This window comes from Gallus gallus, chromosome 3 (genome assembly GCF_016699485.2).
Source record: "Gallus gallus isolate bGalGal1 chromosome 3, bGalGal1.mat.broiler.GRCg7b, whole genome shotgun sequence".
In the NCBI taxonomy this organism is placed as follows: Eukaryota; Metazoa; Chordata; class Aves; order Galliformes; family Phasianidae; genus Gallus; species Gallus gallus.
In genome coordinates, this window is record NC_052534.1 from 16,191,251 (window position 1) to 16,204,208 (window position 12,958).

General features: G+C 43.7%; 1 protein-coding gene across 4 annotated transcripts in view; it reads right to left on the reverse strand.

Annotated features, from left to right (window-relative positions):
• Nucleotides 1-12,636, reverse strand: part of HNRNPLL (heterogeneous nuclear ribonucleoprotein L like) — a 29,448-nt gene extending 16,812 nt beyond the window's left edge. For 2 of the 4 annotated variants that reach the window (NM_001305651.3, XM_040696917.2), the window contains exons 1-3: nt 12,302-12,636; nt 4,563-4,681; nt 3,180-3,417 (exon numbers count right to left, since the gene is read on the reverse strand). In NM_001305651.3, the coding sequence (NP_001292580.3) occupies nt 3,180-3,417; nt 4,563-4,681; nt 12,302-12,493 (549 nt within the window). In that variant the 5' untranslated portion in view covers nt 12,494-12,636. Of the gene's footprint in view, nt 1-3,179; nt 3,418-4,562; nt 4,682-7,592; nt 8,921-12,301 lie in introns of those variants that run through there. The other 2 variants (XM_015283458.4, XM_040696918.2) reach the window with 2 other exon arrangements.
• Between the last annotated feature and the right edge of the window lie 322 nt (nt 12,637-12,958).

Consider the following 12,958-nt stretch of genomic DNA (forward strand, 5'->3'; position numbering starts at 1 on the left):
CTGACTGTACCTCCCCACTCAGAAATCCAAAAAACAGGTCCTGAGAAGCTGAACAAACAGGAATCATGATTTCTTGAAACAATATATCTGTTAGATCACGTTCAAACAGTTGAGAGCACCTAAGGTTTACTAGACAGCCAGTTGGTAGTTAACCCTAGCACACAGAGGCACAGACACATCGGTGAAACACTCACAATCTGTTTCTCCCCTTCCTTTCTGTATATCCAAACCAAATAATTCCAAAACGTCCATTCCAAGAATTCAGTGTACACCCCTGGGGTTAGGTATAGTATTTATTATCTTCAGTAGAACAGTATAGAAATTAAGAGGCAAAGCATGAAGCTAAGCTGGATTTTATAAAGCACACAAATGCAGAAAGAAACCAGAAAAGAGGATGCCTTATTTCTGGTACAGCTGCAGTGGTGCAACTCCTGGCGTATACAAAGCACCGTAAGCCTCAATACATGGGTATAATACCACTAAAAAAAGAATTTGGCGTGCTCAGGGGCTTTGCATCAGGCACTCCAGTGTTTTACACAGCTAAATGAAGCAAGCAGAGGAGATTGTCAACCCAAAGTTTTTCAAAAGGTGGACACACATTTTTAGAAGAGATTAAAACAGCCTTAACACATAAAAAAAAATTAAGAGACTACACCACAGGCATATTTTGTAGGTACACTCGATAGCACTACTTGTTATCCTTCAACTCTTCTGGACTGAAAGAAAAGTGTGACGATGACTTCCCAGCTCCAGATGACATCAGTTTTAGGGCATATGACCTTCTTTCACAATTCATCATTCAAATAATTTCCTCAGTTAACTAAAAAAAAGTTCTTTCAATATTTAAGCTCTACTCAAAACATCATCAGTGCAGTTAGCCAACAGGCACACACACAGCTTTAAATTCATTTTTGTTTTTTAAAGTTAATTCACCTACTTCAGGTTACCAAATTAACCAGATGATTTAACACTAACATTACCTGCACGTTAGAATACCTAAAAGAGGTATAGCAACTTAATATCAAATTAAATTGATAGTTGTTTAAAACATTCCAACTGCCACAGCAAACCACTCTCCTAGAGTTGGATCCAGATGATCTTTAAGGTCTCTTCCAACCCAAACCATCCTAGGACTCTACACAATTGCTCTTCCCAGTTGCTACAGACTCAATTAGCCTGTACTATCTGTGATGAGCTCAGGTGCTTTTTAAGTAATTTTGGAAATATGTTGTCTTCTAGTACTCATCAGTATACAATAGACAGTCAGGGGGCAGCAGAAAGGAAAAGAAGGTGGGTTTTGGTTTTGTTTTCCAAGATGCTGCTATGCTAGAGGTTTCATGTTCAGAATTGTTATCAAATACTCCTAGCCAAGAACGATGCTTCTGCTTCTGCAGCTTATTCAAGGATCTGCGTTGATCTCAGTTGCTTTTACAATCCAAGTTTAAAATGCTTTAATGAAACAGCTTCCAAAAATCTGTATTACATTTACATGCAAAGAACAATCCAGCTCAGTCAATTAATTTGTTCACACAGATCAAGGCAGGTCTATTTTTAAACCTGATTAAAAAGTCATACGTTGCCATGCTTTTCTGTAAAGAAAACAGTGAGAAGAATGCACATTCATCATCCACTAATGAATCAGTAGGCAAAAACCTATCTACATTCACAACACAACAAAGCAGAAAGCGTGATACGGAACCAATTGTTTGTGATTAAGTAATTCCAGAACTGTTAAGCTTCACTCAATTTGCTAACATAATATATGGCGCATAAAACAGAAATTAATACTGAAGTTACATGGTTCCACACAAGCCAGGTGCTTGGACTGATCTCTACTATCCAATATCTACATGTCTCTCCATGATTAAATAACTTACGTATATGTCATAGTTTAACAAGTCTGCTTTAAGGAGACACGCTTCCCCCTCTCCCCCAAAATATTCCTGTGTAATTTAACTTAGGCGGTAAGTCTTTATGAAGAATATAAGCAGGCATTCAACGAAAAACATATTCTGTGTTCTTAATTACTGGGGAAAAAATATCAGTATTGTTAAAGGAAAAAAATGAACTGTATATAAATAGTATGATCAGAGATACTGAAAATAAAAAGCATCAGTCCAAATAAAAGTGAGGAAGATTCCACCAAACTGGGGTTGATCATCAACAGATCAAGGTTTCAACTTTCTGCAAAGAAAATACTTAAGAATGAATGGTTGCAATAAAATAACCCTTTCTTACTGGAAAAATAACTTGTTATTTAAACATACCCCCCCCCAGGGCCTAAAAGATAACAACATTCCTGATGTTATGGCAACAGATTTGGAAATATTTCCCAAGTATGTAGCAACTTAAACATTACTAAATCTTGACCAGCGAAGTTGTTAAATGCATTGCAAAATATCTGCACAACAGGACTGAATACTCTTAAAAACAATAGGAAAAAAAAAAAAACAATAAACATTTTTTCCAGAACCTGAACAATACTTGCATGAAGATGATATAAAGATTTGGTAGATGACCAATTCTTGACTCAAGATTAACGGTGTAGAATTTAAACAAGTACGTAGGTTGCTCCAAAAGTAATCCCTCCTATTTACTGCCACAGAAACAATAACAGATAAGAAGAACAGGGTAACACTACTTGACAGAGCAAGTTCTCTGCTACAAAACACTATTTTTCAACACAGTCACCATTAGCTGTGCATTTTTGCAGTGATGAACAAGAGCCTGCATGCCGCACTCAAAAATGTGCATCAGCAGAAGTGATCCACCATCACTGTCACCACTACTGAAACATACCACCCACTACCTCACTGTGCTTACATCCACCGTTTGGTTTCCATAGATATTTAGCAAGTGTTGATTAATGCCAATGGGTGAAATTTCTCAGCACGGTGGAATTCTACACCTTTGCTCCATACACACTTCCATGCCAGACGCCATTTTATCAGACTGCAACTCTGCTGTCATTTGTTCCACAGCAACAAAATGTAATGGGATATTGGCAAGAAGGTTCAGCCTCTACTGCCATACCACCAACATCTGCCTCTGACACCATCAGTCAACATCATAAAATAAGAGGCACTACTTTTGGAGCACCCCCCATATCACACAATGGAAATAATGTAACAGACACTGTCATTCCCCAGTATGGTATTATTAAATAAAGAGAAACATACCACTGTAATTGGGTAGAGAGGATTCTGGATTGACAACAGGAGAACTTTATTTCCACCGGATGGGTCATCAGTGTTCCCCGGCCGAGTAATCCTTTTACTTGTCGAATAGTTGAAAAAAGCTTGCTGTCCCGCAATGTACACAGGTTCATCTGCTGCAAATGTCACACATTTCTTGGCACTTTCTACTTTTTCAAACTCTACCAGAGCCTGACGTTTAAACGGCATCATCATGACATAACTGGGGAGAGAAATAATACAGTCAATTCTCCCATATGCTTACTCTGAAATTCAGTAACAGCTATATGTGACATGTTCTGCTTTTCTACACAAGTCCAAACACGGACATGCAAGGAAGCTGGGTCTTCACACTTACACTTCCCAAACCTGGACAGACACATCTAAAGCGCTCACGCGAAGCAAAGAAATGCATTTATTAGAAAAATAAGTAATGAGGAGCTGAAAATGTCTTGAAAATTTCTTGAAAATGTATAATACATAAGAACATTCAACCAACACAATAATTAGGTAATTATTTACTGGGGCTACAATTTCAAGCTTTAAAAAAACCTCATTAAATTATTTATGAGGTAAAGGATTAAAGTAAATGCAATTTAGAGAAAACATTCGAACTTGCTACACTAAACCAAGAAATGTAAAAGATTATTACTTTCCTGACACAAAACTACCTTGGAAGAAATAAACAGAAGCCTTCCAGTTAGCCAAACTTTTTTTTCAGCCAATTTCTTTTTGGAAAAGGTAACTTCTCAGGCTAAAATGTATTCACTTGTATTCCTCAACAAGCTTTTGGCACCTCGTTTTATTTATTTTAAGACAATAATGCAAGTGCTCTTCAGTTAGATGAATACTGAGAGAATGAAAAATATCACTGTACTATCTCCAAAACTTATTTAACTTCAATACTAGCATAAAACTGAAAAGAAATGCAGGCTTCTAAAATGAAGCACTCAGGATAAACTGGCTCTACTAATTCACCTCTACTATTCTGCTTGCAGCTGCTTTGACAAAGAAGAGGCTATCTCTGAATAAAAATCTCATGTCATAAGCACTCCTCCCATACAAAACCAGCGGAAAAAGGCTCATTCTGTTCCGCAGATCAGTTTTGGTACAGTTCACACTTCAGGCTAAGGCTAGCAACTGCAGTCTGACAGCAGGTATTAGGGTATGCAGAAAAGGTAACTGCTTAACCAGACTTCTTACGTGTACAAAAAGAGAATCTTCACACAGCTAGAAAGTTGTTTGCTTTGCTAGTAACTAAATTCAAGACTTGAAGTGGCTATCAGAATATATTTGAAGAGATCCGAGTGACTTTTAGATAATGCTTCCAACTTGTCAAGGGATGTGACTTCACAACGTTTGACGTACCATATGGTTCCAAACTTTTCCAGAGCTTCCACAAGATCTGCCTCCACAACTGATTCACACAGCCCTCGGACATGGACGACAGGAGAAACAGAGACCTTGTGATGACTTCCCCCTGCATCCTAACAACAACAAAACAACATTTAAAATTCAGTACAGAACAAGGAACGCTGATATTGTTAGCTAAAGTTATTGGGCAGACACTACACTGGGTCCAGAAGCAGCCATTTAAACGTACAAACCAGAGCATTCTAAGCAATTACACTTTTCTTTCCAAACAGACTGCAAAGTTCAAGTGCTGAAGCCTACTTACAATAATTTGCAGACTTTGTTAACATGTTCACACAGGCAAGATTTTTCTAGTATAAAATGAAGTGTATTCTAAAAGATTTGCTTAAATTAAAGAAGGTCTTCCACCCTATTTGTTCCAAACAGAAGAAGATATTTCAACATGCACAACACCCGAAGTATTTTTGACATGCTTCCTGCTTGCTTATGACATCTGAGACAAGTCTTGTTTCCTGAAGAAGTAAAGCAAAAAAGCAGCAACAAACAAGGGCCATCAATAAACTCAATCAAAACCGGTTATTTTCCTAATGTGTGCAGAGCTGTGTCCCCCAGTGCAAGAAAATACCAGCTCAGCCCAATACTGGAAATAAACCAGCACTCCCTTGCAATTCTCAGTGCTCTTCATACATGTTTTTAAAAGATTCTATTTCTGTACAGGTGGGCACGCTCCTTCTTGTCACCCCAAGGCTGATTGTCATCAACAGGTTTCAGCCCTCGTACACAGGCACACAGAATTGCCACTATGAACGTTTCTAAGTGAGTATAGTAGAGCTACAGTGAGACTATTCTGTGCAACTGAACCATTTGGACAGGGATCAGCTCCATCTTTCTGTGTGAAGCCTGAAGCAGGGCTGAAATGCACCTTATTTATTCTAAGCCAAGAGAAAACAAATTAATGAAACAATATTAGCCAATGATGACAGAGATACACAAAGGAAGACTAGACATAATAAAGACCACGTGAAATGCACTGTACTTAGTAACACACAGATTTAGTACAGGTAGCAGCAAAGTCAAGTTCTTGTATCCCAATTCAGCTACTACGTCAACATGTTTGTTGGATCTAACAAGTCTTGTTGAATTTTCACTTCTGTGTAGTAAGAAATGCAGCACCTTCTGGAACTTGAGAGAGATTCTCATCTGCAGTACAAAGGAGCTTTCGGCTCTGCTAAGTGTGTGCTACACACATTCCTCCCTTCCCTATCTTTTTAAACTACAGACTTAAGGAAATAACATTTCCCAGGTAAGTACAAATTGAGTCTCCCCTATCTAACTCCTGGGTTCAGCTCTCCTGAAACAACTACGTATTTTCCTCCTTCATTTGAGGCTGTGATCATTCTGTGTGAACCATAAAGCAGAACGTGGGACGCCGTCAGACTTCAGAACAACCTGCTGCACTATTTTTTATATCTTAATTTACGCCCAAGTCATTCGCACCATGAAAGCTCTTTCAGTAGCAATGTACTTCTTTGAATAAGAGCTGTGGCAACTGTGGGTAAACGCAATGCGTGTAGTTACATAACCCTGAATTAACCACCCAGGGTCTGGTGGCAGTGATCAAATTATTAATAAAGGTTAAAACTTTGAACTGCAGGTACTCAGAGAATCGCTGAAGGAGCGGAGCTCCACAGATACTTTTGTTCTCAACTTCTCTCTTCTTTACCCACGCACACATTTCAAAGCTGAAAGAAGCACCTGAAGAACCCTTCAAGAGAAAACAGTAATTACCATTTTTTCCTGCAAAGTCTGGTGCTCTAAGATGTTCAGACAGCAGGTAGCTTTACTTTATTTAGAAGTTATTAAATCAATTATTCATTGCCCCACATACTCGTTACTGTATTAAGATCTCTGTTAATGCTATGAATATGCAATCCCCCCTTTTTTTTTTTCCTTCTTTAAACACATTCAAGAAATCGTACCTAAGAATATTTCATTGCATATCAGATGGTAAATATAGGCAACGGATGGTTTTCTCACTGAAACAAAAGCTCACTAGAAAGAGCTGCCTTACTGAAGGAGCACCCCCAGACAAGCTAAGCTTTTCAGAGTACCCAACCAAATGGTATGTTATGTCTCTATCCCCTTTCCAGTACAGCTCCTGCTCTAGTTCACATTTCTTTGTCACGTATTTTTCTTTGTATTTGCATTTATTAACTGGCATTTAAGCTTGCCTGTGCACGATATAAAGCTTTCTAACAGTATTACAAACATTTACTTTTATGCTTGCATTTCTTAACTGTAATTTTAAGTTATACATCAGTTACATGCACACCAATGGGTGTCCATGCTACTGCAACCGGAATGATTCTCAGAACCATCAGCAAATACAATTTCTGTTTTCTTTTATAGTTAAGACAACATTTAGCTTCCTAAGCCAAGCTTCTTTCTCTCATAATGCCATATAGAAAGCATTGTTTATTAGGATGTAGCACAGCAGGAGATTAAGCAAGAATAAGTGCTGCTATTGTAGAAACTTCCACAAAAGCTTGAGAAGCATGAAGCTTTATTTTATTATTTTTTTTTTAAGTGAACTCTCAGTCACTTGCCATGAAGCTGAGGGCCTGTCTGCAAAGCATTTCTGTGTAACTGTCTCACCACAGCGTTTACACAAATAAAAACAGTGAAGGTACACACGGCTAAAGCAGAGGGAGTCTGCCTTCCTCAGAATAGCCTCTGACCAGAAGCAGCCAACAGCGGCACAGGAATGAAGCACAAGTCAGCCTGAAGCCAGGAAGTCACAAACTGACATTCACAGAGCATATTGCTGAAAGACACCAACATGTGCTACTGGCATATGCTTGGGTGCAAAAAAGCATTCACGAAGGCAGACGTGCGTATTATCGTCAAACAAGTTTTGTAGCTACCAAGCTGCAAATCTAGAACAATCCTGGATTTCCCCTAAAAGGAAAAATTCAAGTCACTAGTCTAAATGATAATGCAAATATATCCATCAGCGTAAAGCACCTTCATAGCTAAGGTCAGAACTCATCCCATTGCTTGCCATCTTCCCTTTCCACAGATGAGAAACACAGCATTTTGACCAAGGTCTCACAGTCGTCCTATCTTGAGAAGTCTACATGTGCTACAGTTGGCACAGAGAGCAGTTACATCAAAGCATGTGCTCATACACGGATGAGCCAACACCAGCGCTCCTCTGCTTACAAAGGGGTCTCTCCGTAACTCCATTTCTTCCAATGGCGCAGGAACTCCATGCCTAACCCCAACACGATGCCCTCCAACAGAGCCAGGAAACAGATCAGCTCGTGTTACTGCTGCGCTTGCTAAATATATATTGCCCAGGATGTCTCCTGAAAGCTCAGTAACAATTTCTTAAAGAATCATTAGCTGGGCAGAAAAAACAGCTCTTAAATAGATAATGGAAGCAGACTTCCTCTAAGTACCCAAGACCAGTAACGAGAACAGAAAAGGATACCTCGGAAAAAAGTCTACCAACATAATAGGTAATATTGAAACTGCGTTTCCAGGGAGAGAAGGAAGCCCTAGAATAACTGCATCACGCCTCATGGGCTTGGTTATTTCATATACACAACCGTAATGGAAGCGGCTCCAAAGAACAACTGCAGCATTTTAATATCTTTTCTTTACTGACCTACATATTCCTAGGCAACATTTCGAATATATCACTGGTGTCTTGCTAGTAAGTTTTGATTTTGTTATTCCAAAAAGGAAGAAAGTCGTAAAGGGTTCTAGCTGTACGATGCCTCTTCTGTTCTCTTATTCTAGATCAGAGAACTTTGCACTGTTTGCACAGACACCTGTTCTGCATCCTTTCTCCAGACACTCTTCTAGTCAATATATTCACCACAGCTCATATTACTTTCTTTGGGCCATCTGCTTCTTTACTGTTCCTCTGCTTATCTTTTCCATCTCTCTTTCTCTTTACTGCAGGAAGACGCTACTCCTCCTTCACATGCACTCCCCTAGGTACCTATACGCCCTGCTATTTTACTCCTCATCATTCAGATCATCTCACGCACTTACAACTTCTTCCTCTCACTGCACCCAGCTCACGTACTCTGAAATGGTGGTTATATTTACAACAGCAATTGGGGGGAGCCCAAAAAGGTTGCTTATTTTGTACATAAGTGCCTAAAACATCGTTGATGCCTAACTATGGACACAGCTGCATTCAACCGCCTTACAGGATGTCAAGGTAGCTAGAATTACCGTGCTGTAAAGGGAAAGTGAAGGTACACAACGCATTCCCCAATAGAATCATAGAATGGCCTGCGTCGAAAAGGACCACAATGATCATCGAGTTTCAACCCCCCTGCTACGTGCAGGGTCGCCAACCAGCAGCCCAGGCTGCCCAGAGCCACATCCAGCCTGGCCTTGAATGCCTCCAGGGATGGGGCATCCACAGCCTCCTTGGGCAACCTGTTCCAGGGCGTCACCACCCTCCGTGTGAAAAACTTCCTCCTAACATCTAACCTAAACCTCCCCGTCTCAGTTTAGAACCATTCCCCTTTGTTCTATCACTATCCACCATCGTAAACAGCCGTTCCCCTTCCTGTTTATATGCTCCCTTCAAATACTGGAAGGCCACAGTGAGGTCTATATAAGGTCATTATATATATCACCTTTTTGATGGAGGACAAAGGAAGGAGGACGACTTACACTCAGATTGCTCCATAACAGACTTCTAGGCTCTGAACTCGTTGCCATCTAGCTACTGCTTGTGACAGACATGAAGCAATTTACTCCTGAGGTGCGCTGCTCTCCACTTACCGCAAAGCAAAAACATCGCACATCCAAAGTTGTAGCAGAGCAGCTCAGACGCTGCAAGTTCACACTCCTATCTAACCTTGCAGGAACCTGGTTTTATGTCTGTGTATTTTGAAACCACATCCCACTTCCCCAGATGCAAGAATCATGCTTACCTATTCTTCAATATTTCTATAAAGCATGTAAGAGACAGTGAGGCAAGCGAATGCTACCAAAAAACAAAAAGTTAAATACAATGCTAACCAATGGAAGAAATTTACAGGATGGAGAGAGCTAGAAGGCCCTCCGACCACACTCAAACACAGCCCTTAACTCTATTTCCCACCCCGCTTTCTCCCCGTGTCCTGACTCTGCTACAACCCAGTTCTGACTCCTCTGCCCAGGTCTCCCCAGCACACACCACAGCCTCTGTAAACGTCGTTCTTCCAAATCTCACTCTCCCCCATAGAACACCGCTGCAAGACCGCTTCTATTCCTCTCCCTGTCAACACTCTGGTCATGGCTCTCCATGCTCCCCAGCACTCAGATGAGCCAATAGGAAGGAGCTCACGCCCCTGGGCTGTGTGCAGCTCTGTACTGGTGGGGAACAGAGGCAAAGGAAGAACAAAACAAAAATATTCTTACCCATCTGTAACCTGCGTATCAGGAAAGACTTCTAGGCACCCATTTGCAGAAACACAGAACTTAGAGGCAATGAGGGACTGTGCAACTCACAAGGCAGTCCCAGAGGAATGGGAAAACACCACAACAATAAACAGCCCAGCAGGGAGATCCTGCCAAGGGGACAACCAGAAGGTCCCACTATGAAACAGCTTTTATCTCACAGCCCATATGAAACTGATGACAACTCACTTATTTCAAGACACATTAAGAGGGAAAAGCGTGAGGCTAACCAACTCCAACCACTCTTCCTACTCCAGTCACCCATTTTCCCATTTCTCCCTCCTAATTCCCCATTCCCTATTGTTCTTCGTACTTCATTTTTACATATTCTTCTTCTGCTTCTTTTTGAGCAACCCAGCGTACCTGCACTTACTCCCTCAGCCTACCCCTATCTTGTACGTCTTCACCTTGAACTGAAACTAACTTTTATATGCTAAGAACGTTTACCTGGGAACAAAATGAAGATGGTATGTCTTAGGGATAAAAACAATCCATTTCCTGCACTTCTTTTTTTTTTTTTAACCAATGAAGAGAAAAAACTAACATTCACATGAACTAACTCTAATGAATAGGTACTTGCATTTTGCTCTTACAAACCCCAGACAAAAGCGCTCAGTTGCTCATTTTTCACATGTTCTCTTGATGTTACAGTTTGCTCTTAAGAGCCTAGTATGATCTCTATTATCAAGACAACTGCTGCCTCCCCAGTAGTGGAGCTAACAGTACAGCTCTGCCAACAAACCATCACAGAGCATTAGGAGAGTCAAGAGTCTGTGACCACTCACCCTCTTGGAGGCACACTGCAACTGACATGACACGCTGCCTAAAATCCTTCTCTTCTACACCACCTACACACTTGTTTCAGACTCTCTGCTCACAAAACACAGCCAAAATCCAAAATATCAGGTTACGGACATACTTTATACTCCTGTTACCTAGCAGGGCAGGGCTGTATGCCCTGTGCATTAACTAGCATAAACTGAGAAACTATGGTCAAAATAAAGACAATCAACGCCAGAACCCAAAATGAAAGAAAGTTAAAAGTAATAAGTGGCCAATTTCCTGAAACACCCTAGAAAAGAAAGGTAGGAGCAGTATCTTGTTCCTACTTGAAACACTCTGTGCGATGTCCAGCTCTCCTGTATGACAAAATGTCAAGATAATTTATGCAAATATAAGGATTTAATCCAGACGCATCCTCTAAGAACGCATTACTAAGGCTTCGCTGCAAAAGAGCTGATGCTCTGTGACAATGTACAGTACTTAAAACAGTTATCTCAAAAGGTGCAACTTTACTACCAGGGAACTTTTCTACGCATTCAGCAGGTAATCACGGTCCACAAAGAGGTTCAGCTGATGGAAAGATGGTAACAGCAAAGGTGCTCTCACTAATTCATCCCGTTGTTAAGCAAGGTCATTCTGTCAAATCATAAAGCAGAGCTGCTCTAAATGTCACGGAACCAAGCTCTCATTGATCTTGCTTTCTCAGGGAGGAAACAAAGTGCCATCAAGAACTGAATAAACGGCTCAAATCATCTGGGCAGTTCAGCGAAGCAAGAAATCAAAGGGTAGGCACAGAAGCGCCGTTAGCCCAAATCGACGGGTCTTGCTCGATACTTTGATACGAATACACAAAGAGAGCAGCAAAACAACCACGCTGAACTAAGGCGTCCATCAGCGCGGTTCACAGCGGGGGAAGCAATGGGAGGAACGAGGGAATTTAAGAGAGCGGCAGTCACTCGCCATCAGCCTCACCGCCCGGCGCCGCCAGACAATAAGGTCAAACAGGCGGATGAAAAGGAACCCTCCGCCCGCTTTCTTCCCCAGCCGCACGTTTCTATAGTTACACTCAGCAACAGGGCGAGCGCAAAACTTGTCACGGCGATATCCCAAAAGGCACCGAGCAGCCCACGGAGCGGCGGCAAGCTCCGCGCTCTGCCAAAAGCCGCCTCCCGCCCGGCGAGCCGGCGGACCGCGAGCAGCCCGGGCTCAGCCCCACGGCCCCGAGCCGGCGGCCCACCGCCGCGGAGCGGGGCAAAGCAGCGCACCCCACGCCCCGGAAGCACCTTCGTGACCAGGGGAAAGGGCCAGCGGGCTGCGGCCTCCAGCAGGCCGCGGGGCCGGGGGTGGGCACGGAGGGAAGCCGCCCAGAAGGCCGCCCCGCGCCGGGAGGCCCCGCTCTGCGGCCCGGAGCCTCGCCCCGAGGAGGGGGCGCCCCCGCCCGTCCCGCTCCCCGCCGGCGTGCTGAGGGAAGGAGCCCTCACCCCGCCCGAAAAGCCGCCTCCGCGTGGCGGGGGAACCTTGTCCCGCCGGCTCTCGCTCTCCTCAGCGCCGCTGTACTCGATCTCGCCTTCCTCAGCGGCCGCGCTGGGCTTCAGCCGCTTGGCCTGGCTCTCGTAGGCGCCGTCCTCCTCCTCTTCTTCTTCATACCGATCCCCGGACGACGGAGACGACATCGCCGGGGGAGGGAGGAGGGTGGGAGCGGGCCGGCTCCTGGCGGAGGGCGCACACGCGAGAGGGAGGAGGAGCGGGTACGGAGCCCGGAGGCAGCGAGCGCGAAAGATGCTCTGCGCTCCGTCCCCCCGCACGCCCCCTCCCCGCCCCGGGAGCGGGTCGCGCCTCCCCGCCGGTCACCGGCTCCGCGATTGGCTCCGAGCCGGGGAGGGAGCGAGGACTCCTCGGCTATTGGCTAGCAGGCACGCCCATCGGCCGCCGTCGGCGCCGCGATTGGTAGGCGGGCGTGCCCGTCACCGCACGGCGAGGCTCCTCGGTACCGCCCCCCGCGGCTCCTTTCCATCGCTCTTTGATGTCTGAGAGCCCGGGAATAAGGGAGGGCGGGGGGAGCGCGAGGCTCCGGGTGGCGCAATAGTCGCGGGGGCGCGCGCCGCGCTCACGGCCCCTCCGCGCGCTCTCCTCACGCG